The sequence below is a fragment of the Galleria mellonella genome, unplaced genomic scaffold (assembly GCF_026898425.1).
Source record: "Galleria mellonella isolate WM207_F2 unplaced genomic scaffold, CSIRO_AGI_GalMel_v1 utg117, whole genome shotgun sequence".
Classification (NCBI taxonomy): Eukaryota; Metazoa; Arthropoda; class Insecta; order Lepidoptera; family Pyralidae; genus Galleria; species Galleria mellonella.
Window position 1 is genome coordinate 1,533,338 of NW_026441980.1, and position 25,407 is coordinate 1,558,744.

Sequence of the window (25,407 nt, forward strand, 5' to 3'; positions counted from 1 at the left end):
TCTTATCATAATTATTTGAAGTCTATATTTTATGTTCCATTTATCTCTATTTTAAATAAAAATAAAAAAATTGGGAAAAACTAAGAGGCTAGAATTAGAAAAGTAAAACTGTTCACCCAAATCGGTAATCCTGTAAAAATATAAACAAAAATAAGGTCAAAAAAAACTAGTTAAATAAATTTATCCATGTATTTTCTTTTTTTTCCAATCCAGTACAGTCAGGTACAAAAATAATTTATAATACATACATACTCCGGTAATTTCAGTATTTCTTTAAAATTATAAAAAAAAATTAATTATTATACTAAGTTGTAATGATTCTTCTTATATTTTACATACGTGATTTTTATAACAAATATATATATATATATATATATATATATATATATATATATATATAAACACTAAATATGAAATAATAAATTGTTAATTGAAACTATTCAATAAAGAATATTTAAAGAGTTTTTAAACTTTTTTGTTAATAATAATAATTCGAAGAAAAAATCGATGACCTACACATACCTTATAATAGTCGACATAATATCTATAAATAATATAATATAGATACGTAATTATATTTCAAATTAATTACTACAGCCGATCACGTGAGAACCGAAGGTTTAACAGTCATAAAATAAATAAATGTTAAATCTTCAAGTTTTTTAATATTAAATTATTTTACAGCCTTCATAATTATTGTAAAGTATATATATATATATATATAATATATTTTTCTACAACTTGATTAAAATCAATAACATATAATTTAAATAGAACATTTTAATGTCATGATCGTCGTATATTTTTTGCAATTTGTAAAAGAAATTAATTAAAGAAAGCTCTATTCAAACTAAACTTAAACCTGAGTAAGAAGAGCCTCTGTTATTTTTAAGAGTATTTCTTTTAAAAATCAAGAGTTTAGTTTTAATAAAAAAACGCGGCAGGAATGCAAATTTTTGGATTTGTTATAAATCAAAGTACAGCCTATGGTTTAGGTCGCGCCTGCGCCGGTCTTGAGCGTCTAGGTTCTTCGGTCTCTTTAGTTTCACTGCTTTCGCTCCCTTCCACCGATCGCTTCGGCTCTGCTTCTGCTGTAGAAAATATTTATTATAAGCAAAAATAAAAAAAAAATTGTAACTAGTGGATGCCGTTCCTTATGGCAGTCTATGGGGGAGGTCTATGTCTAGCAGTGGACGGATAATGGCTGAAATGATGAAACAAAAATTATAATCTTGCAAGCTTTTATTTTATCTCAATTTCCAGTAAGTATGTATATTTTTGGGTAATATTTTATAAGTTTCGTGCTTCAACCGTGAAGCAGTTATGTTTGCATGGCTGTGTTTCGGTTTGAAGGGTGGGATATGACGTGAATTTACTGGTTACAGAGGAATAACACCTGAGTCCTCAGGAATGGCAACGCATGAGGGGTATCATGGGTGAAACAGTATACTCTGTTATGTCCATGGTACTGCTCATGTTTATAGGCGACGGTTACCACTTTCCATCAGGTGGGCCGTCAGCTTGTTTGCCATTCTAAGTTGTATAAAAAAAAAAGTTTCGTTAATTACATGTGACTCGTAAATTTTCTCTATAATAATTTATTTGATCGTGAATTTGCTTGCTATTTTGTCTGAAGAAGTCAAAAAGCCAAGAAAGAATGACGAATGAAATATGATTGGTTAAAAATATGATGTCAAGGTTGAGATAGATGTATGATGATAAGTATGGATAAAATTAAGAATGAATCTATGGGATAAACGAATTCCTACCATAAATATTAGAATACAACTCCGTTGATATTAGTTCGGAACGTGTTGGTGCATTCGGGAGACTTATCGGTGGTCTACTTGAGGTGGAGGAATGATATTTTGTTGTTGATGTTGTATTTACTTATTTATTGCTGGTAAATATATATTAATTTTTAAAATATTATAAAATCAATTTGGAAGTTCTTTGATTTTGAGTGGATCACTGGTACGTACTTCTTTACATTTCTGTTATTCATGTATGTGTATATGTTTAGTTTTGTACAAGTAGTTGCACACAACCATTTTGTAGTAATAGGTGGACAATGTCGTTGGTGACACTAAAATCATTGATATTAAGATACATATGTATATGTATATGTATATGTATATGTATATGTATATGTATATGTATATGTATATGTATATGTATATGTATATGTATATGTATATGTATATGTATATGTATATATATATATATATATGTATATATATGTATATATATATATATATATATATATATATATATATATATATATATATATATATATGTTATTGTATCTAATGTTTGTTGACCTAAATAAAGAGAAAAAAAATTATATATTTGTTATTAAATTACACTACATTTGCTGGATACATAAGATTTTTCTCTTAAAAGAATCATATCACATTATATTATATTTCAGTTTGTAAAAATCCTCTGTCATTATCTCCGTTCATGCTTATCTCCGAAACTGCTCAATACATTTTAATAAAATTTTGTGAACATGTATTGTTTGCTTTAATTTGTGATATTTCTCAGGGTAAACAGTGTAAACAGGAACTATCCTATTGGATAGTTCTTACCCTGACAAGTAACTTGTAAAGGGTAAAAATTATGTTTATTGGATCAGCTATTATTATTATTTATCTATTATTTATTTATTTATACTTTATTGTACATAAAAATTACATTCATATAGTTTGTATTGAATAAAGATGTACAACAGGCTAGCTTATCTCTGCACGAGTTCTTTTCCAGCAAACCCTGAGTGGAAAGGAGCACTAATTACCAGCGGACAGTGTAAATATTAAAAGAAAACAGTAAGAAGAGGAAGTAATAATAAAGTAATATTATTTTTATTTTCGTTTGTTACCTACTCACCATTACCAGCTGCCTTAGGATTGGCAGGGTTCGGATGACCTTGTAGGGAAACGTACTGAGAGAGACGTACGGCGCCTCGGCCACCGTTTACTCCTTGCGCTGCAGGCCCTGGTCTGCAAAACACAACAAAACAAATGAATAATACCTTCAAGAAAAGAGCATATTCCTTTTTAAAAGGCCGGCAGCACAACTGCAATGCCGTTGGTGTTGTGGGTGATCATGAGCGGCGGTAGTCACTTACCATCAGGTGAGCCGCATGCTCGTTTGCCCCAATGTTTTATATATATATATATATATATATATATATATATATATATATATATATATATATATATATATATAAATTTTACGTGTTACAAATTAGCCATATGTTCGTCATGCCAACATTTCGTTGAGTATGTTTGAACCAAACATACAAAAATATATATTAAAGTTGTTTCATAACAAGATAATTTCTTAAATTATAAATACTTTATAATATAATAAATTAATTCTAAACAAGTTCTTCTAGTTCTTTAATAAGGATATATATTTTCACTATGTTATAAATTTTTATAGGTACATCAAAATTTATTGCATAATTTTTAACGAGGAATATTAATTAGAAAGGAACTGATACACGAACGTAACATTTTATGTTATTTTCATGGTATTGAATGCAAATCTTATTATTAATTTAATAAAAGCCTAACTGCGGTTGCCAACACGTCTGTTAAGCGTGGCAACTAATGCCATAACCTCTTTATATTCAGCAGTGGACATTACATCGTAATACATGGCATTTTTTTTTATCTATAAGTCGAGTTTAATCCATAAGTCGAGTGGGCCCGATGGTATTCCTCCAATTGTGCTTAGGACGTGCGCACCAGAGTTGGCTCCGGTTCTTACGCGTCTTTTTCGGCTTAGCTACTCAACGGTCATAGTCCCAAAGTTTTGGAAGACTGCTCTGGTGCATCCGATCCCTAAAAAAGGAGACCTCTCAGATCCAGCTAACTATAGGCCCATAGCTATACTTCCTTATTCTCGAAGGTTATGGAATCCATCATTAACCGTCAACTGCTCCGGTACCTAGAAGAACACCAGCTGATCTGTGATCGCCAGTACGGCTTTCGACAGGGACGTTCGGCCGGTGATCTTTTAGCTTACTTAACACACCGATGGGCAGTGGCTATCGAGAGTAGGGAGAGGCCTTAGCAGTTAGTCTGGATATCGCGAAGGCCTTTGATCGGGTGTGGCATAGAGCGCTGCTTTCAAAGCTACCTTCATTTGGGTTGCCTGCGAGACTGTGCATTTGGGTCGCCAGTTTTCTCAAGGAACGTAGCATTAAGGTCGTAGTCGACGGAGCATGCTCTGATTTAAAACCTTTGAATGCTGGTGTCCCGCAAGGCTGTGTACTGTCTCCGACTCTGTTTCTTCTGCATATCAATGATATGTTACAGATAAGTAATATTCATTGCTATGCAGACGACAGTACAGGAGATACATTATATACCGGTCATACAAGGATCTCGCGGGCACATACCGATGAGTGCCGGAATAGACTTGTGTCTGAAATCGAAACTTCATCAAGTTTCGATCTGGGGTGAACAAAATCTTGTCCAATTTAACCCCAAAAAGACACAAGTCTGCGCGTTTACCGCAAAAAAGACGCCGTTTGTCGTATCTCCTCACTTTCAGGGCACTTCCCTTGATAAAAAGTCGAGTCTAGGAATTCTGGGCGTTGATATATCTTGCGACGTCCAGTTTTGCGGTCATCTGGAGGAGAAGGCTAAGATAGCTTCCAAGAAGTTAGGAGTGCTCAATATATATATATATATATATATATATATATATATATATATAATTATATATATATATATATATATATATATATATATATATATATATATATATATACAGTTAAAGGCCAATATATATATATATATATATATATATATATATATATATATATATAGTCAATATATATACTGTCCGACTTGATCCACTGAGGCTGCGCAGAGATGTTGCATCTCTGTGCATCTTCTACCGAATTTATCATGGGGAGTGTTCTGAGGAATTGTTCGGATTGATACCTGCTGCTGATTTTCACCACCGTACAACCCGCCACAAACTAAAGTTTCATCCCAATCATCTGGACGAGTGGCGGTCTTCCACCGTGCGTTTTTCAAGGCACTTTCTTCCACGCACAACCATTCTTTGGAATCAACTTCCAGCAGCAGTATTTCCGAACCGATACGACAACATAACCTTCAAGAAAAGAGTATATTCCTGTGTAAAAGGCCGGCAGCACACCTGCAATGCCGCTGGTGTTGTGGGTGATCATGGGCGGCGGTAGTCACTTACCATCAGGTGAGCCGCATGCTCGTTTGCCCCCTGTGTTGTAAAAAAAAAAAAAAAAATCTAATTTTATTCTTCTGGTTTGAACTAGAAATTTCCCGCCAAATTTACTTTATTTTTTACACCGTTTGTTCCGTTGTGGAACATGCTAAGGTCGGAGACCATGCTGCCTAGTCTTCAATATGATAAATTGTCTGAAATGCCAAATTTACCTATAACAAAACCAGCGACTAGCAAAGAACTAAACACAAAATTTGTCTCTGGTATATTAGAAGATTACTATATACTATATGTATTATGAAACTACTCATATGGAAGTTTCATGCTAAAAATTTTTACACAAAAATTTTTCTTGATTTCACGTAATTGAAACTTACTGGTAAGCTATAACTGGCTCTTGATACGCCAAATCAAAAGGCCTGTTCAAGCCGAGTGGACTGCCAAGAAGCAGGCCAGGGTTCCCTGCTTGCACAGCCTGAACACCTGCCACTCCTTGCCTCGGGTATCCCACTACAGGGGATATGACGGACTGTCCTGACGGATCCAGAAGAATTGCATTCTGGTAACCTAGAAAAAGAAGTAATTTATTAAGAAATTTGTCTTAGTATATTGTAAGCTAAATTCGATGGCAATGAAATATAAAATGGTACAATTATCTATAATATATGCTATTTTTATTAATTTTAATTTTGTATATATTTTTATTTAAATTTGATCATATATTTTGACATAACTTTCCATAGAGAAATGTTTCATAATTCGAGCATTTTTTTATTCTATTTATCCCTTAGGTTTATCCCAAATGAAGGGCATAGATATTTTACCATATATGATTGCTTTACGCTTCAACATATCTGATGGCAAGGAATTAGAGCGGCTCCCTGCCAGCACCGGCCCACGTAGTAGCCACGGACCTCCCAGGGCATAGATAATATAATACTATCAAAAGGCAAAGGACTCTGCTCATACAGCTCATATCTACCATAACGATTCATTATTAATTTTTGATGACGTTTGAAGTTTTCATTTATTCTTTTGTAGTAATAATATTATTAAAAATACTATTAATAATAATAATTAATAATTATTTTTTGTTGTTAACCAAAATTCATTTAGGTATACAGGTACAGAACTTTGGACATGAAGAGAAATTTGCTGTTAAACTGCAGTTACAGTGCAAAAATACTTTCTAAAAATGTCGGCACAAATAAAAAAGAATTACATGAAGATTTCAAAACGTTTTTTCGAAAGCATACTCATTATTCAGTAGGTCGGTACCCATTTTTTGTATGTGAGAGCAAAATACAGTTTAAAATATGGCTTCTCCTTTCGTTATTAAATGACACAAATATTTGTTTTACACAGAATATAATAATTACTTTAAAAAAATACAAAAATTTTACATATTTTTATATTACAAATTGTTGAAGCAAGTGACAATTGACTAAAATAGAAAGTTCATAAAATTCCCAATGCCCAGTTTCGTGTATTAATAATGTATCTACATAAGTTTTAATAATATTATTTTATTATTGTTAAAAAGCAAACGAGCAGACGTGACGATTGACCTGCTACCAAGTAACTACCGTCGCTCATGAATACTTGAAACAAAAATGTTACTTTTTCTTCGTTACTAGTTTGTTGCTGGCCTGTAAGAAACTACATTCGTTTTTTAAAGAACTAGAAGGGTGCTCATTCCACTACCTATAACCGTAGAGAAGAAATTATCTTTAAACATAATGCTTTTATAATGCAACAAACAAATCGAATCGATCACTTTATGTTTAATACGCATGAAAACTAAAGTAATCGAGCAAGTTTACCAGAGGGAGACTTTGTACAAAAGTCGTTTGCTTGGGTACCTTTGTCCCATTCGTGTTTCAACCGTAAAGCAGTTGTGTTTGCATGGCTGTGTTTCGGTTTGAAGGGCCATATCCCATATGGCGTGAATTTACAGGGTACAGAGGAATAACATCTGAGTCCTCAGGAATGGCAACGCATGGGGGGTATCATGGGCGAAACAGTATACTCTGTTATGTCCATGGTACTGCTCATGTCTATAGGCGACGGTTACCACTTTCCATCAGGTGGGTCGTCAGCTTGTTTGCCATTCTAAGTTGTATAAAAAAAAACCTCTTTATTCATAAAAAAATCAAACCACTAATAAATCTATTTTAGCTATTGAAGTGTTTTCTATTTTTTCTTTTTGGGATAATTTCTCAATTTGAATGACAGTGATAAAACACTGTAATAGTTAAAATTGGTTTAGTTTATTTTAGTAGAACGTTTTAGTTTTTATAAAAATTGAGTAGCTGTGATATATATTTTTTTAATGGATGATAATGGAATGGTAACCTCACCCGCGTCATCGGTATACACCGGCGGGGCACCAGTGAAGGATGATAGGTGAGGATGAAGTAGGTCAGTTAGCCCATCGTGACAAATTCAACAATAATTATTCACGATGGTTTCTAGGGGGAACCACGTGGAGGTCGACCTAATAAGGCATATTGCTAGCAATGGGGCTGTCAAACTTCATTACTAACAATCCCTTTCCCCCCTGTTGTGATATTTAACCAACATAGCTTGATAGATAAACGAGCTGTAGTGGCAATGGGCTGGTCATATAGCTCAAGGAATTGACAATCGATGGGGAAAAAAGGTTTTTGAATGGCGACTCCGTACAGGCAAACGCAGTGTAGGACGACACCCCTTAGATGGAGTGACGACCTCAAATGCATTGCAGGGAGTCACTAGATGCAGGTGGTGTAGGATAGTTCCTTATGGAAGTATATAGAGGAGGCCTATGTCCAGCAGTGGACAGACAATGGACGAAATTTTAATGTTGATATATATTTGCGAAATTTACAAAATGGCTTACCGTTTCCAGGGAAGCCTGTGTTGCCCTGCGGCGCTGCTGCCACTATGTACACAGGCTGGTAACCACCAATCGTACCAGGTCTGAAATCATGATGAATATCATATCTTAGTAAATTTACTAAACTTCGCCGAGTGGACTTGACATAGAATGCGCCGTCCCTTATTTTCTCGTGGGTGTCGTAAGATGCGACTAAAGGAACTTAACGGTCGAGAGATGGTTTTTTTTTTGATGGGTGAAAATGGTATGGTAACCCCGCCAGCGTTAACGGTATCCGCTTGCGGAGCACTAGTGAAGGGTGATAGATGAGAATGGAAACAGGCCAGTTAGCCCATCATGATGAATTCATCTGGAATTAACCATGATAGTTTCCAGGGAGAACCGCGAGGAGGTCGACCTGGTTGGGTATATTGCTAGCAATGGGATTCTCAGTCTCCATTACTAACAATCCCTTTCCCTCCGGTTGAGGGGTGGGTAGCAGCGTCCCTTTTAAAACATCACCGAATCCTAACTGCGGTTACCAACCTGCCTGCCAACCGTAGCAATTACTGGCAACCCCCCCCCCCCATCCCTCATCCCTTACGAGGGAGGCTTGTTCAGCAGTGAACAGTTAACGACGACGATAGTGATGAAACTTACTAAAACTTATACAATAAAATTGTATAACAAAATGTACTTGTGAAAGTAAAAGAGGCAAAGAATGGATTGCAAGTATACCTGTATCCGGGTACTGGCATGTGGACGATGAACACCCTTTGTCCCGGAACAAGTCCTGGGAGGTTTGGAGAAACTGGATTCTGTAATTAAGAGGTTAGATTGTTAAGAATAACTTGATCATTTCAGATATTCACTGTCTACTACTGGACATAAACGTCTCCCATAGGTTGTTACAAGAAATAATTTAGATTAGAATGCATTTTTCGTTCCATTTAGAGTCTATATTTTCATCGTGCCTCCGATCAAATTGTTTATAATTACTCCTCTCCATCCAAAGGTTGCCTGGAAGAGATCGCTTTTAGCGATAAGATCGTCCATTGTTTTCTCATTGTGATTATTTCTTGTAATAGTTTGTATCTATAATAAGTTTACTACTGTTATGTTTTGGAGGAAACAATAAAGAGTATCTATTTATCTGGCTATACGCTACTATACTTAAATCAATTAAAACATAAGCAGAATTCAGCTCAGCTCATCTAAATATTATAAAGAGCAGAGATATTTTGTTTATTTATTAAACAAACTAAAAAAAATATATACATGATACATATATATATTCAATATATATCGTAAAAATCAGAGATATTTTGCTTATAGACATACTAAAAAAAATACATGATTCATCATTTTTTTTGGAGAAAGTCAGTTTTAGTTACTAATGTTGGGAAAAAAGTGGAATATTCGGTGTTATTGGTGTTAATGAAACTACCTGTTGTGGGGGTTGCTGTGGCTGTTGAGCTCCTGGTAAGAGTTCCACCTCACTGTCAGGCTCCAAATTCTCCAGTCTTGATGGGGCACCATTAGATTTTCCATTTGTAGAACCTAACAACAATATTATGATACAGTCTGTGCTTAGAGTCTGTCAGTTGAAATACTTCATTAAACAAGTTTAAGTTTATGCATTTGAAATTGTCAAATTTTATTATATTGATAATATTTCTTTAAATAACAAATTATATTCTATTATCTTTAATTATTATTACTGATTTTATTATTTATTATTAATTTTCAAGTTACAATGATGAGTTTTTTCTATGTGTTATTATTGTGTATATCCTGAAACTATTTTTAGCTAAGAAAAATAAACAAGAAATTTGAGTATAACATTTTTTAAACAAAAGTAGGTATTTCCAATTTTATGATTTTGTTTATACTAATATTATTATTTATGTTCTGAATATATATATATATATATATATATATATATATATATATATATATATATATATATATATATATATATATATATATATTGTACTTCCTTACCTTGTTTCTGTTGTATTTGGTTGTAATAGTTCCCTACTTCTGGATTATCCAAATAGTAGTCATAACTGAAATAAAACCAAACCGTTCATTATTAAGGCACAAAATTGCATAATATATAGTACGGATAGCAAACATGACAACATTTTTCAATGGCATACAAATATACCATCTAATTTATTGCAATCCGGGTAATATAATGACACTAAAAAGATGTTATTTTAGGGTCACGACTATTTGATTATAGAATAACGATTATTCAATGACGTTTCCGTAATTATTAAATTTCAAAATCATAGATTAGCAATACTGCCAACATACGGATTGATCTGCTGTAGCTGCGCAGGCGCTGGTTGCGGGTAGAGGCGCGGCGGGGCGGGCGGTGCAGCGCTCACTGACATGCACAGGAACGTTATCACGTACTGAAAAAAATATTATAAATATGTATGTGTATTAAATTTAATTAAATGAAAAGAAGTTAAAAGGGGTAAAAGTTTTTTTATGGATAATAATGGAATGGTAACACCGCCTGCGCTACCGGTATACGCTGGCGGGGCACCAATGATCGATGATAGATGAGCAGAAAGCAGATCAGTTAGCCTATCGTGACGAATTTAATAAGAATTAATCACTATGGTTTCTAGCAATAGGGCTGGTTAGTATTGTTAATATTGAGGTCTACCTCAATGCTAACAATTCCTTTCCCGCCAATTAAAAGGGGTTGTAATAGTCTATGACTCCCTCTTTTGCCGTCAATGAGCAGTGGTCGGACGGTCATGTTTCGGTTCGCAAGTTGATATCTTGGTGTACTTTATTGATGGTTTTTTAATATAAAACAGCGTACAATATTTTTATAATATTTTATTTTGCTCTTAACTCACTTGTACATTATATAGTTTCTGTTGAAAAGGAAGGAAAGAACCACAGACAAGAGAGCACACACTATCTTAAAAAAAAAAAATTATTTATTTATTTATTTTTTGGAAAACGTACAGCTGAATTACAGTCAATACATAATCAAATTTATATCTATGTTAAGCCATGAATCGTTTTCACATTTGCGTAATGACACAATTGATCGGATTATATATATATATATATATATATATATATATATATATATATATATATATATATATATATATATATATATATATAGTTGCCACCTATTAATAATATTTTTTATATATATTTCTATATTTTGGACCTTTAGTGAAACACACTTAATACTCCAACAGTTATTACTGGATACAGAAGCATACCACCTTATTTAAATCTTCAAGAATGATAACGCATAAGTAATAACTCCGTCTGCGCTATCAGTATACGCTGGCGGGGCACCAGTGAGAAACGATAGGTGGTAATCGAAAAGGTCACTTAACCCATAGTGACGGATTTATCAAGATTGTTTCCAGGGTGAGCCGCGTGGAGGCCAACTAGACAAAGTATATTGCTAGTAATGGGGCGGTCAGATCCCCATCAAAATCCTTTTCTCCCTCGCTCACCATGGACATTACTATGTATTCTATGACGTCGAGGTTATTCATTTGATTTTATGCGATTTATCATCAATTTTGATACAGAGTTAATAATTTTCGTAATTGGTTATTTTTCCTTTTTTTTATAATACAGTGGGCAAACGAGCATGCGGCTCACCTGGTGGTAAGTGACTACCGCAGCCCATAATTACCCACAACACCAGAGGCAACGCAAATATGCTGCGGGCCTTTTAAAAAAGAATATGCTCTTTTCTTTAAGGTTATGATGTCGTATTGGTTCGGAAATACTGCTGCTGGAAGTTGATTCCAAAGAATGGTTCTGCGGTTACTTCCATATTAGTACAATATTTACCACCGACAAACGATTAAAGCTGTCGATTTTCTTTGCAAATTATAATTTACTTTTAAACCCATGTTTCCGCATTTAAAATTAAAATAGTTTAAATATATTATGTTAATGAAATATTTAGTTTTTAATTAGTATATTTTTCCAAAATTCGCTATTTTTTCGTCTTGTAAAGAAATATTTATTCAAATAAATTTATTGACCAAAATTAAATAAGGTATAAAAGGCGGACATAATGCTAATAGCATTCTCAACCAGCCAACCTTTGCGATGAAGAGTGAATCACAAATGCAGTACTTAATTATTGGATTAATATAATTAATTAATATACTTATGCATAATTAAAAAAAAGTTGTAATTTTTTAACCACTTAACGCGAGGGTTTTTCTGTGAAATGAGGCCAACTGGCGCACTGGCGCACGCACTAAATTCGAACGAGCATACAATAAACATACACTAAGCTCTATGAAATACAAACGGGCGAGAAGGTATCGCTACAGATAAAAATATAAACATAATATTTATAAGTAGCGAGAGATACTCGGGATAGCGCAATTCGGAACACATCGGCGCGAGAGGGTCTCGTTCGAGATGCTTAAATGGTTAATGAAATAAATTATCTATTATAATGACAAGCCGCTGAACTAATTCATTGTGATTCTGCGGAGGCACTGTGACTAACATGTCACCTTCGGAGCGGTCCTCATGAGGACACATGACCGGAAAATGTCCTCTAAACCTGCAATCTGTTACGACACAAGCAAGATGGCGATTATTATTACCTCATCACGAAAGTTGTACGTACGTGCAAGATAAAAGGGTTTTCAACGCCCGGTTTACATTGGTCATGTTTATAGGAAAGTAACGAGTCGAGTGTATTAGCCAGTGGCTTGTGCCTGCGACTCGCCTTTATATTGGTTTATTATTTTTTATAGAGACAAACAAGCTTAAGCCTCTCTTTATGAAAGATGGTAATCACAGAACGCACTGATATGCTCCTGATACCCATTATACATTGCCATTCCTCAGATCTGTAGTCCTATACCTCTGTACTCCGAAATTTCATTATGTTGTATCATACCTCCAAACTAAAATATAGCAATACAATTACAGAAGCTTCACGACAGAAAAACGAGTGAAACGGAGGTATCTAAGAAGATGATTTTTGTCGTTCCCTTTATAAACTAGATTAGAATTCCTCAATCAAAGATAAAAATTAATGACCGCTTCATATATCATATATGCTCAAGAACAAAGATTAGGCTTTTAGGCATTGTAAATGGAGCAAGAGAGAAAGACAAGACAGGACTAGAGGTTTCGTCTTTCTTTTACTCTTTTGAAGAAGTCTTTTATTCTAGTTTTATATTTTTTTATTGCTATTATTTGAAGGTCTTATTTTGAAGAAGCTTTTTTAATAATTTATCTTCTTATTCTTATATTATATAGAAACAAAGTAATCATCACCGAACTGTTTGATTTAGTGTTACAAAAGACAATTTATAAATATCATAATTAATTTTATTTATATATAATAATTTTTAACACTTCTCGAAAACAATGTAATGTAACATTGTCAAATCCTTAAAAGTTTTTAGCAAAGGTTTTATATAAAAACTTCGAGTTGGAATTTAACATAACATTATGTAAAATTTTAATTTTGCATAATTCATTTAAACACACACCTATGTCTATTCTATTTTATTATAATAATTTAGTAGAGTGTTGAATATTTTAGCAATTAAATGTGTTAAAACAATAAAATTTTAGTAATGGAATATTTTGTACTAAACACTCGTCGCTTGACTAAATTATTAAAGTAACAAAGCACTTTTTTATTACTACACAAAACTAAATTTTTAAAGTTAATATTATTTTACCTGCACGAACTGTTAACTGTACTATTAAATAAACTCATAGATTAATAAAACTGTAAATTTGAATAAAATTTATTATTATACAGTACGTGGAGACCTTACTGAAGTAATTTGTCATTCCATTATTGCCATTGTAAAATACATTTATTTTCTATAAAACTTCTATACATATATTTAATTATTTATTTATACGACCATGTGGTCCCGGCATAGAATAGGTCACCCCTTCCTTCCACGTGGGTGTCGTAAGAGGCAACTAAGGGTTTCTCTACAAAGGCTAACTGCGGTTGCCAGGGAGGAAAGGGATTGTTAGTAACGGTGTCTAACAACTCCATTGCTAGCAATATACCCTATCAGGTCGACCTCCACGCGGTTCTTCCTGGAAACCATCGTGGTTAACTCTTCACGATGGGCTAACTGACCTGCTTTCATTCTCAGCTATCGCTCCTCACTGGTGCCCTGCCAGCGTATACCGTTAGCGCAGGCAGAATTACCATTCTATTATTACTCATTAAAAAAAAACTGCGGTTGCCAATCCGCCTTCTAAGCGTAGCAACTACTGACTAAACCCCCCTCTAGGGGGAGGTTTATGTTCAGCAGTGAACAGTTAAAGGCTGATATGAAGATGGTAATGACATTAACAATATTTGCAAATAAAAATAGTATAAAATTTAATTTATATATTTTATATTACTAAAGTAATTAAATTGTAACGTAATGATGTTCATGGGAGAAATTTAAGAAAGAAGATATCGTAGGGGGTTTTAATAAGAGAAATAGAAGACAGATCAATATTTTTTAGAAATGTTGTGTTTTTGTTCATATGTTTGTACTGGCATTATGCAAAAATTACTATACGGAATTAGATACAGTTGTCGTAGTTGTATTTCTTAAGTTTTAATTAAAAAAATGACGTATAATTTATCTTGTTACGCCATCTGGATGCGGTCTTTTAAATTGATTTTCCTACTTCTGAAATCCACGCGTACGAAGTGGTAAACAAATAGCTATAATAGTCTGAATATAAAATAATTACTATAAGATATGACGTCACTCTCAAATGACATCAAACTTAAGAGTACGATAATTGACTCAGTTTAGTATGTATGAGAAAAATATTATAATACCATAGTCGTCGAAAATGGCAACGCCTGAATGGTATTTTTTAATGGATGATAATGGAACAACAACCCTGTCTGCACTACATACTATACATTGGCGGAGCACTAGTGAGGGATGATAGATGAGGTCATGATGAGGTAAAGCAGGTCAGTTGATCCGATCATGACAAATTCAACAATAAATCAATCACGATGGTTTCCAGTGGGAACCGCGTGGTGGTCGAATTGAAAGAGTATACTGATAACAATGGTATTGCGAAGCCCCATTACATAAAATCTCTTTTACCCCCAAGAATATCGTGAGCGTCACTGTATGCTCTCTATGATAACCATTGTGCAGTTCACGAGAAAGATCTTTCTAAGAAATTAAAAATAAAATATCCATTTTATTTTTCTTTGATAGTATCATTTTGCCAACATACAACTTTTTACTCAATATTCCGAGAAAAATACCGGCTGAACCTGAACCGAAAAAAATAATCTGGTGATGCTGAAATATTATATATTTTTCAAGCATGTTTCTATAAGATGGACAAGCGGGAAAATTGCAAGTGTCACGAGATGATTGGATATGCAACGGCGTGTCGGATCATGCAATTTTGAGGTCGTCCACTAAATCATTTTTATTAATGACCACCACGTTTCGTTGACCTCGTAGGCTGGTGTAACGTATCAGAGGATAAAATAATGCCATGCGGATTAAATTTATACATATATAATTGCGTTATATGGCATGCGACTACTGAATGACTAATTATGAAATAACGAAAAACATAATCGTTCGCGATGCATTAATTTGGTACGTTGATTAATTAAAAGGTGTGGACATAATTAGTAGTTGACATAGCACCTCTAATGCCGTTTACCAGAGGGAGACTTTGTACAAAAGTCGATTGCTTGGGTACCTCTGTCCCATTCATGTTTCAACCGTGAAGCAGTTGTGTTTGCATGGCTGTGTTTCCGTTTTAAAGGTGGGATATTTAAAGGGTACAGAGGAATAACACTTGATTCCTCAGAAATGGCAAAGCATGGGGGGTATCATGGGCGAAACAGTATACTCTGTTATGTCCATGGTACTGCTCATGTCTATAGGCGACGGTTACCACTTTCCATCAGGTGGACCGTCAGCTTGTTTGCCATTCTAAGTTGCATGAAAAAAAAAAAGTTCCCGGTATAGAATAGATCACCCTTTCTTTTTCTGTGGGTGTCGTAACAGGCGACTAAGGGAGCCATCCCTCTTAAAATACCACCAAAAAACAAACTGCGGTTGCCAACCCGCCTACCAAGCGTGGGAATGTTTAGGGAAAAGCTCGGCAGGGAGCTCATTCTACAGTCTGAGCTAAGAAATTCTTTCCTGCGAATAACATTTACAGTAAACATATAAATTACAAAATATACGTAGGTATAATGTATAGTGAGTGCATAGTTTCCGTTATGTTACTCAAGCCGTCGTATTTCCCCGTTTGTTTATGTATTATTGTGCATGGTTGAATAATAAATACATAGTCATCATCAAGAATGCAACTGTTATTTAGGTACTAGAAAGAGAACGTTACACAACATAAAACATGTTTAGAGAGTTTAAAGTTAATGTAAAAAGTTTGTGGAGCTTATCGTATCTTACTAATATAGTTGCATTAGGGGGAAGGGATTGTTAGTAATGCGGACTATCAGTAAGAATATGCCCCATAAGGTCAACCTCAACGTGGTTCTCCCTGGAAACCATCATGCTGAATTCCTGGTGTATTCATCACGATGAGCTAACTGACTTGCCCTTTCATTCTCACTTATCACCCTCACTGGTGCCCCGCCAGTATATACCGTTAGCGCAGGCGGGGTAACTATTCCATTATGATCAATTAAAAAAATATAGTAGAATTGTAACTAGACGATGTCTGTGTACAAACGTAAATGATTTTTATTTTAGTATATGTATTTCTTAAATATCTCCCTTACAAGGGAGATGTTTAAGAAAAAAATATAATAATTATATTATTTTAAAAATTTTATATATATTCTTTATTGCACTTGTAAGTTACATATAAAATAATCTATTTATAAATGTTGTGAGCAAGGGTGGACTTATCTCTGACAGAGATCTCTTCCAGTCAACCCAGTACAGTAAGAAAGCATTTCGTTAGCGGGCGTTTTAAACACAAGCGAAGCGACCAACATATTAAAAAAATACACGTGTATCAACACATTTAATTGTAGGAAGTATTCCTCTGTCCCACTGTAATGTTAATCGATGATTTAATTGATGACGATGATGGCGCGATGATTTACAAAAATTACCATAGGCATTTGTCCATAGCGGCGACATAAGTTAAACAAACAGTATTTGCCACATTCATAGACAAGCCGATGGGTGAATAATTGGTTTTGCAATTATTAATGGCGCCAAGGAATTCTAATGTCCCTTTGTCTATGCCAGTTATGTGAATTGCTTATATTAACTATACTAATAACTGTAATATAAAGAGGAACGATTTTTTTTAAATATTTGTTTGTAATGGAAATCCTCAAAAAATACTAGATCGATTTAAAAAAATTCTTCACCTATATAATGTTACATTATTAGTTAGTAAGATATATATATATATATATATATATATATATATATATATATATATATATATATATATATATATATATATATATATATATATATATATATATATATATAATTAAAAAAAATTATAATGTTACTAAAAGTTTAAAAAAATTCCTATTAAAATTAGTATAAATTACTAATTTATCTTCCCCGTGCAAAGCCGGGGAGGATATCTAGTAATAAATATTTTATACACTCCGTTTCTATACAACCCGTAATTTTGTTGATTAATAAATATTAATTTCGTTTCACAAAATCTAATATACGTATTTTAAGTCATTTATTTTTTTCATGTTACTTACTCATAACTTATATCACAGATAACAATTGTAATTAAAAAAAAATTATGATACAAATAAATACATTATATAATAATATATATATATATATATATATATATATATATATATATATATATATATATATATATATATATATATATATATATATATATATAAATATTTATTAAGTTTTTATAAGCAAATATATAATTTATTTTAGTGTGTATATATTTTAACAAAATGTTTAAAAAATCTACGACTTTAACTTCGATTAAAAGCGTTGAGTAAATAATATAAATGATTCAGATTTTATTTATTTATTTATTTATTTTAAATGAGTGATTAAAATCAAGATGAGTAATGCCTAATAGGTAACCCGCCATCTTATGGCTAGACTCCAATATTAACATATCGATGTTAACTATGATATTACACTTTGATAATGCAATTTGAATGCAGTTTTTATGTAGTTTTAAAGCAGTATCGATCCTAATTGGTCGTGCTTATAACTGTTATAGTTGGTAAAACCAATTCTTGGGGAGTTGGTTTTTACCAACTGTCACTGGCTAAAAGCCAATTGCTAACTACTCATGACTAGTTGATATTTGGCTTTATTACTGAATTACCTAGATTATATATTTATAGTCTAGGTAATTTTGTAGTTTTTTTTACTAACTTCAAATGGAAGGTGATTCTCGATGAGGTTGTATTTTCTTTTTATATATTTTTTACTCCGTTAGTTGTAAATAATTCGAAAAATTCTTTTTTTTATCTGAAAGTATATTCAGAAAGTATATATTATAGATAAAAAAAAAGAATTAAGTATATATTTATGGATGGGTTTCATAAAAAAAAATTAAAATCGATTCAGTACTGTAGTTTTGAAATCGTAATAAAAATGGTTTTCACATAATTGAAGGATTTTTATGTATTTATTTTACACTTTATTGTATTATTTATAAAAATAATAAATACAATAAATATTATATTACTAGATACCTATCTAAATAAATGTTTCTAATGGAATAAATTTAAATAGTTAAAGATAAAAAAATTCCTTAAGATCACTGCCAAAAAATTAAATAATATATATAAAAAAAAAATTAAATACAATAAGTTTTAATGTAAAGTAACACAAAAGACGACCTTTTTAATAAACAATAGTTTACGCTGTACTGTAACTATCTACCAATTGATTTGTTAAATAAAAGTTTATTACTATTATTATAATTAACAATAAAATAAAAATAGAAATATTACCAACAAATCTATAATGTTTGTATATTCCAAACATTAAAATTAATATGAAAAAAAAAAAACAAATGCTACTACTTATTTTTCATCAAGAACTAAAATATTATTGACAATGCTTGACGTTCAGAAATTATTCAAGTCTTCACACAGCCTTATCTGTCAAAATTTGTAGTCAACTGCAATTTGGTTTAATAGACACATACATGCAACATACACACACACACACACACACACACACACATACACACACATACAATTACCGTAACAATGGTGATATGTCACAAAAATTGTAAGGGCGTACACCCAATTAGCATAATAACGGATGTCCAAGACGTAATAACTCGTCGGAAGACGTCAGCTGTATTAGTATGTAAGTGCCGTATGAGCCTTCACCCACATAAGCCTTCGTCCGAGTTTATAGCCGTCCATGTCGGACTTCGTAAACCCTTCGACCTCTAATGAGAATTTTGGCGAGAATTTTTTTAATTTTTCTGACTCAAAATTGGTCTTTATAACACTCCTCTGGGGCAGTCTAGTTTTTTTTTAATGTATGATAATGAAATGGTGTCCCTGCCTACACTATCGGTATACGCTGGCAGGGCACCAATGGGAGATAGTAAGTGAGAACAAAACACGTTTTTATTCCTAGTTAATCTTTATTTTCATTTTTATACTGAAATACGAATTTAGGGTCAATCCGCAAATATAAACAGTTGACTCATAGTAACGTATTCATAAGGAGTTAACCAAGATAGTTTCTCGAGGGAACCATGTGGAGGTCGACCTGATAGCGTATATTTCTAGAGAGAGGTTTATTGGATCTTCATTCTAATCTAACAATCCCTAATTTGTCCTGGGTAAAATCTAGTAGGTAATTAGTTCATAACGTACGATGATTTCCAGGAGGAATCACGTGACGGTCACCTGATAGGGTAGGTAGCAATGTGACTGATATACTTCATTACTGGCAATCCCTTTCCCCCAGGCAGGTATTTAGAAAAAGCTAGACTAATCTCTCATAATAAGATAGACTCTATAGGGTCATATATAAGGGTGGCCAATCGGTAGATCGCGGCTATTAGTCCAGTCGATCGTAGCAAGGCAAAAATATTATATTTTGCTCAGATAGAAGATGCTCAGACACAATGCTCACTTTAATGTAAATAAGTAGTTACTAAGAATAATTTTCAGGTTTATTTTTTATCTTTTAATAAAAAAAAAAAAAACTACAATACTACATAATTGGGTGTTGAACTATGTTGTTACATTTGTGATTTCAAAAAGTACGTAATTGGTAGATCGCACAGGGTTTCGTCGGTAAACAGTAGTTCGTGGGTCTAGTCAAGATGGCTACGTCTACTCTATACCGTATTTTCTTCATAGAATTTTGAAGTGATTAATAAAAATGGTTTAATTGACCTAATTTCCTCTTTATTTATCTCTATTCTGTTTATTTTGAATTCATAACACAGTCAGGACAACCATTCCCTTCTCATAAAAAATCTCGTAATGCACCTGGACGCTAAGATAAACTTATGTTTTCATAGACAATTTAGCAAGTTATCGTCATGGACACCATAAAGAGGTCATCAAACTCTGTCCTATGTCAGTACCTTTTGAATATATGTACGTGAATCATGCAACATGAGATTTGGACGACGATTCCATGGAATTTTATTATTTTTTGCGAACATTGTCATGTTTATGACCGAATATAACATAAAAGCCGACAAACGCGCCGTCCGTACGTTTGTTTTTATTTGTCCTTGTTATTTTTAGCTTGTAATATTACTATAGTGAAATTCTAGGGCACATCGTCATTATTAACCGACTTCAAAAAGTGCTTTTCAATTGGGTTGTACTTTTTTATACATAATAATAATAAATAAATTCTTTAATCAAGGCAACCAGGGCCCACAAAATTTTAACAATATTAGTCTGTACCAGATATAAATTATTTTTAAATGAATGATTTAATGTTGTAAAGCAATTTGATTTTTTTTTTTGTTATATATATATATATATATATATATATATATATATATATATATATATATATATATATATATATATATATATATATAGGATATATCATAATCTAATATATAGAATTCTCGTGTCACGGTGTTTGTTACCAAATTCCTCCGAAACGGCATAACCGATTTTTATGAAATTTTGTGTGCATATTGGGTAGGTCTGAGGATCGGCCAACATCTATTTTTCATATCTCTCAATGAAAAGGGTAACCCACCCCTAATTTTTTTTTATTTTATTGACAAAATTTTTTATTTTTATTTTATTATGATTTAGCATTGAAAAATACATACAAATTCCCATTTTCACGCTTTTACGATCAACCCCTGTTTTTTAATCGCGATTTTTATATACCGCAATAGGGTTGGTAAGATGGTAATCGAATATAATAATTTTAGTAAGATAAATTTTCATGTATAGTTCTCGAAATAATGTATATGGTAAAACAATGTTTGCCGAGTCAGCTAGTATTTATATACATATTGAAAAAATGACTTCAATTGTACTAAAACCAGTTAGTTGTTTTAAAAACTAGACTACTAAATTGATTTTTATAAAATTTCTACGAAACTTAACTGTACTTATATACTTTCATATAATAGACGAATGTTCCAAATCGGATTACAACTGACACAGTTATGAGGTAACAAACCTAAAAAAATAACAACCGAATTAAAAATCTCTTTCTTTCTGAAGTCGATTGAAAAGCTTGTAGAATTACATTAACTTCTTAAACTGAAGGCATTATTCAGCTACGCCGCTTCAGATCTCTGACGTGCTTAATTCCACCACAAAGTAAGAATGGTGTAAATTACCATTTTACGCATTAGAAAAGTACACCTCCCCTTTCCGCGTTTCAAAAGTGTTCCAAATAGCGGACCTGTCACAGGTATTTAGCCAAGTATGTTGGCAAGTAACCGTCTTTGTCGCATAGAGTTATTTATTCCTTTTATTGCATCACAGTAACGCAAGGTGACGGCAAAACTGTAATTTTGATGTAATTACGGACGTTGACAGCGCGGGATTCGCGTCGTTGGATGCCCGCAAACATACATACCCACTTCATACGACCTGATTTCCTAAGGTTCAGTTAATGATATCCAGTTATTATAAAATGTACATCGATAACGAGTGATTATCCCGTATAAAGGGTCACTCGTTTTGAGTGATTACCCAAAAAGCAGATTCTTGATTTGTTTAGTTTTTGGAGATATGTTAGATGAACATGTTTGTGTCGTTTTTTTGTAATGCAATTTCAATACGAATACATATTACGCCGACTCCAAATATATAGGAAAAAGGACAGTGTTTGTAAAATAAGCTGGTTCTTCTTTTGTATATATTATTTATTAATTATATTAGTTGTAAAATAAAATTACCGTCTGTTGACTTGAAGTATATATATATATAAGTATATGTATATTTTGTTCTTTTTCAATTGTTTATAAATAGTCTTTTTTTTTATAAAAAAAAAACTACAATTGTCTAAATATAAAAAGGTTAATTTTAAACAGGCAGGAAGATGATGTAGATGAAGAAAGAAGAAGAAGAATCGATATGACACACTGTGTGACTATTATTATTATCACTGAAAGACTGGCTATTTCAGGCAAATAAACGTGTTTCACTGCGGCCCTTCCATGATCTTTTGTATTTGCCTCTTTTACTATGTGCCTGTCAAAGCTACCGTCTTCTTTTTGAAGTAAAACATTGCTAATTACACGAACGTCATGTTCCAAATTCAAACATTTTAGATTACTTTATATGTTTATAAAACTAGTAGCATAAAAAGGTAAGTTGTAAATTAAATAAATTAAAAAAATTCCTAACCTATTCTAGTCGGAGGAAGGGATCGTTAGTAATGCGGACTACCATTTCCATTGCTAACAATATATTCTGTCAGGTCGACCTCCACGTGGTCGTAAGAAACTATCGTGTTGAATTCCAAATGTACTCGTATTTATCACGATGGGTTAACTGACCTCCCTTTTCATCTTCACCTATCATCCCTCACTGGTACCCCGCCAGTGTATACCATTAACGCAGGCAGGGTTATCATTCCATTATTACCCATAAAAAAACCTATTCTGCTTCCTAACATACAATTAATATCCGCCGCACATAAAACCAAAACATTGATGTTAAAAAAAAAAATGGAAACGCAAAAGTTTTATTATTTGTATACTAATGTTTGTGTTGACTTTTGAATAACAAATAAGGTTTTATTTATTTGTCCCATTTTCTACAAAAGACCATATATGTGTGTAATGAATTTTAATAATTACAAATTAATTCGGATTAAGCATGCGACTTCTATTTATGGGTTTTGGACGAGCAAAATGATTGTAATTTGCCGCACTGTTTATAAATTTTAAACGTTGATTGAAATGGGTCACTTTATATGCTTGTGACATTACTGTACATTTGAGTTCATTTATAATAGGCTATTATATTTTTTTTTTATTATGTTTTCATGCTCTTGTTAAATTTTAATTTATTACGCGGACCTATACGGAGGTTATTTTAAGTGTCTTCAATAAAAAGAGAAGGTTAATTCGACTATATTATGTAATTGTAGCATTTAATTGTTTTTGCATTCAGTACTGTTTATTTTTATATTAGTTTTATGTTTGTCACATTTGAAACCGCCCTTTTTTGTGTGATAATATTTTTCAAATCTCTATTCTAATAATAATATAATAATACTTTATTATCCAGACTACAATGCGGTCCAATTTTGTTAGTAACAATTTTCTTACAAACTATGTTAGTAAAAAAAAAAAAGAAAAACTACTAATAGAGAAATATAAATCTCTAACATAATATAAACAATATCTTTTAAATCTTTAATTTAATAAGCAATAGTAAATTTCTGATACAATTTATATCCAATTTTCTAATAGATAATATCCTGTGAATCTAATTTTTTTGTGCCTAAATAGCACCGACTTTGTGTTACAGTTTTTTAATCCGTCCTTACAAATTAAAATTTGAACAAAATTTATAATAATATTGATATTATATTTATAATAAATAATATTATCGCGAAGCTATGAACGTTTTAAAAATAGGTTTAGTGTTAAAAGAAATCAAATTATGGTGCTACGCTATGGTTCTATGGTGGTTTAGAATTGGACCTGTATTTTGAAAATCTTCATGTAATTCTAAGACTGTCGTGATAAGACAAGTTTGCTACTAGTTTGGAAAATAATTTCATCAAAAAAGAACTTTGAAACAAATTCGACTGTTACTCTTTTAAGAGTGCTTATACCAAAGTTTGGCATTATTTGTATTGTTTATTAAAAAAAAAATGTTTAATTTCTACTATTACTCTTTAAAAGTGTTTACACCAATGTGTGGCATTATTTGTATTGTTTATCTTAAAAAAATAATGTTTTAAACTTATAAAATAATCACGTTAAATACAAGTATCTCATTCATAAAACATGCAAAATTAAAGAAATTTCAATAACTCTGATTAATTATTTAAAAAGGATTCTTGTAGTGAGGTAACAGTACAAGAAATATGAAATATCTACAATAAATTAGATTCTTCATATTTTGTTTTTGAATTTTTTGAATAAATTTCACCATCACAATTCAATATTTCATTGATAATTTAATAAAGACAGCATGATTAATGTCTTAAATAATTATTCTGTGAGAATTTAAATTATTTAAATAAACAAATATATTTTACGGCTACAATCTCTGTGTGGGATAGACAGAACATTCGTAGACTATTTTAAATATTATTTTTGGAAATTTTTAATAAAGTATAACAGAGATATATTACTGTAATAAATAGAGCCACAATTACAAATAGAATTATATGAGAATGTGTTAAAAAAAATATTTAATAAAAAGAAAAACTTACGAAATAAGCGGCCATTTTTGTTACACTTAACACGGGAGCCGCGCGCGCAATCAGCAAGTAAATAAAATGCGCAGCGACTCTTGCGCACACATTTATATCGACTCGGTTGTCATTAACGCTTGCATCGTTTATACTGACTAATCATATATATATATATATATATATATATATATATATATATATATATTTATTTTACATATTTTTTTTCCATACACGTGTATAGAGGAGAAGAGAATTAATATAAATTTATAAAAGAAATTAAGCTAAAGAGATAAAAATAACGTACTTAAATGTCTTTATTATTAGTTACATAAATTTGAATGCAAAGAAAAAAATTATAGCGTATTCATCGATGGGGCTTTAAGTTATTGATGTACAGGTTGAAATTAAAATAAATGGCATAACTTTTAAAAGAATTTCCTA

At 32.1% G+C, this 25,407-nt stretch overlaps 1 protein-coding gene across 2 annotated transcripts; it reads right to left on the minus strand.

Annotated features, from left to right (window-relative positions):
* Positions 1-175: 175 nt before the first annotated feature.
* On the minus strand, positions 176-25,108 carry LOC116413576 (uncharacterized). Of its 2 annotated transcripts, none has more exons than XM_052897205.1 (9): positions 24,985-25,108; positions 10,406-10,506; positions 10,088-10,152; positions 9,531-9,643; positions 8,822-8,901; positions 8,108-8,187; positions 5,604-5,793; positions 2,890-3,002; positions 176-1,091 (listed from the first exon to the last, which is right to left on the minus strand). In XM_052897205.1, the coding sequence occupies exons 1-9, from the start codon at positions 24,997-24,999 to the stop codon at positions 985-987; spliced, it is 864 nt and encodes a 287-aa protein (XP_052753165.1). In that variant the 5' UTR covers positions 25,000-25,108; the 3' UTR covers positions 176-984. The 2 variants fall into 2 exon arrangements, with proteins under 2 accessions (XP_052753165.1, XP_052753167.1); XM_052897207.1 differs by having other exon boundaries at positions 2,882-3,002.
* Between the last annotated feature and the right edge of the window lie 299 nt (positions 25,109-25,407).

Bases quoted from the DNA above. Each gene is read 5' to 3' on its own strand.
- LOC116413576 (XM_052897205.1), bottom strand. The intron at 3,003-5,603 runs GTAAGTTTCAAT...TGTGTTTTGCAG, and splicing joins GAGCCAGTTATAGCTTACCA to ACCAGGGCCTGCAGCGCAAG. The intron at 1,092-2,889 runs GTGAGTAGGTAA...TATTTTCTACAG, and splicing joins TCCTAAGGCAGCTGGTAATG to CAGAAGCAGAGCCGAAGCGA.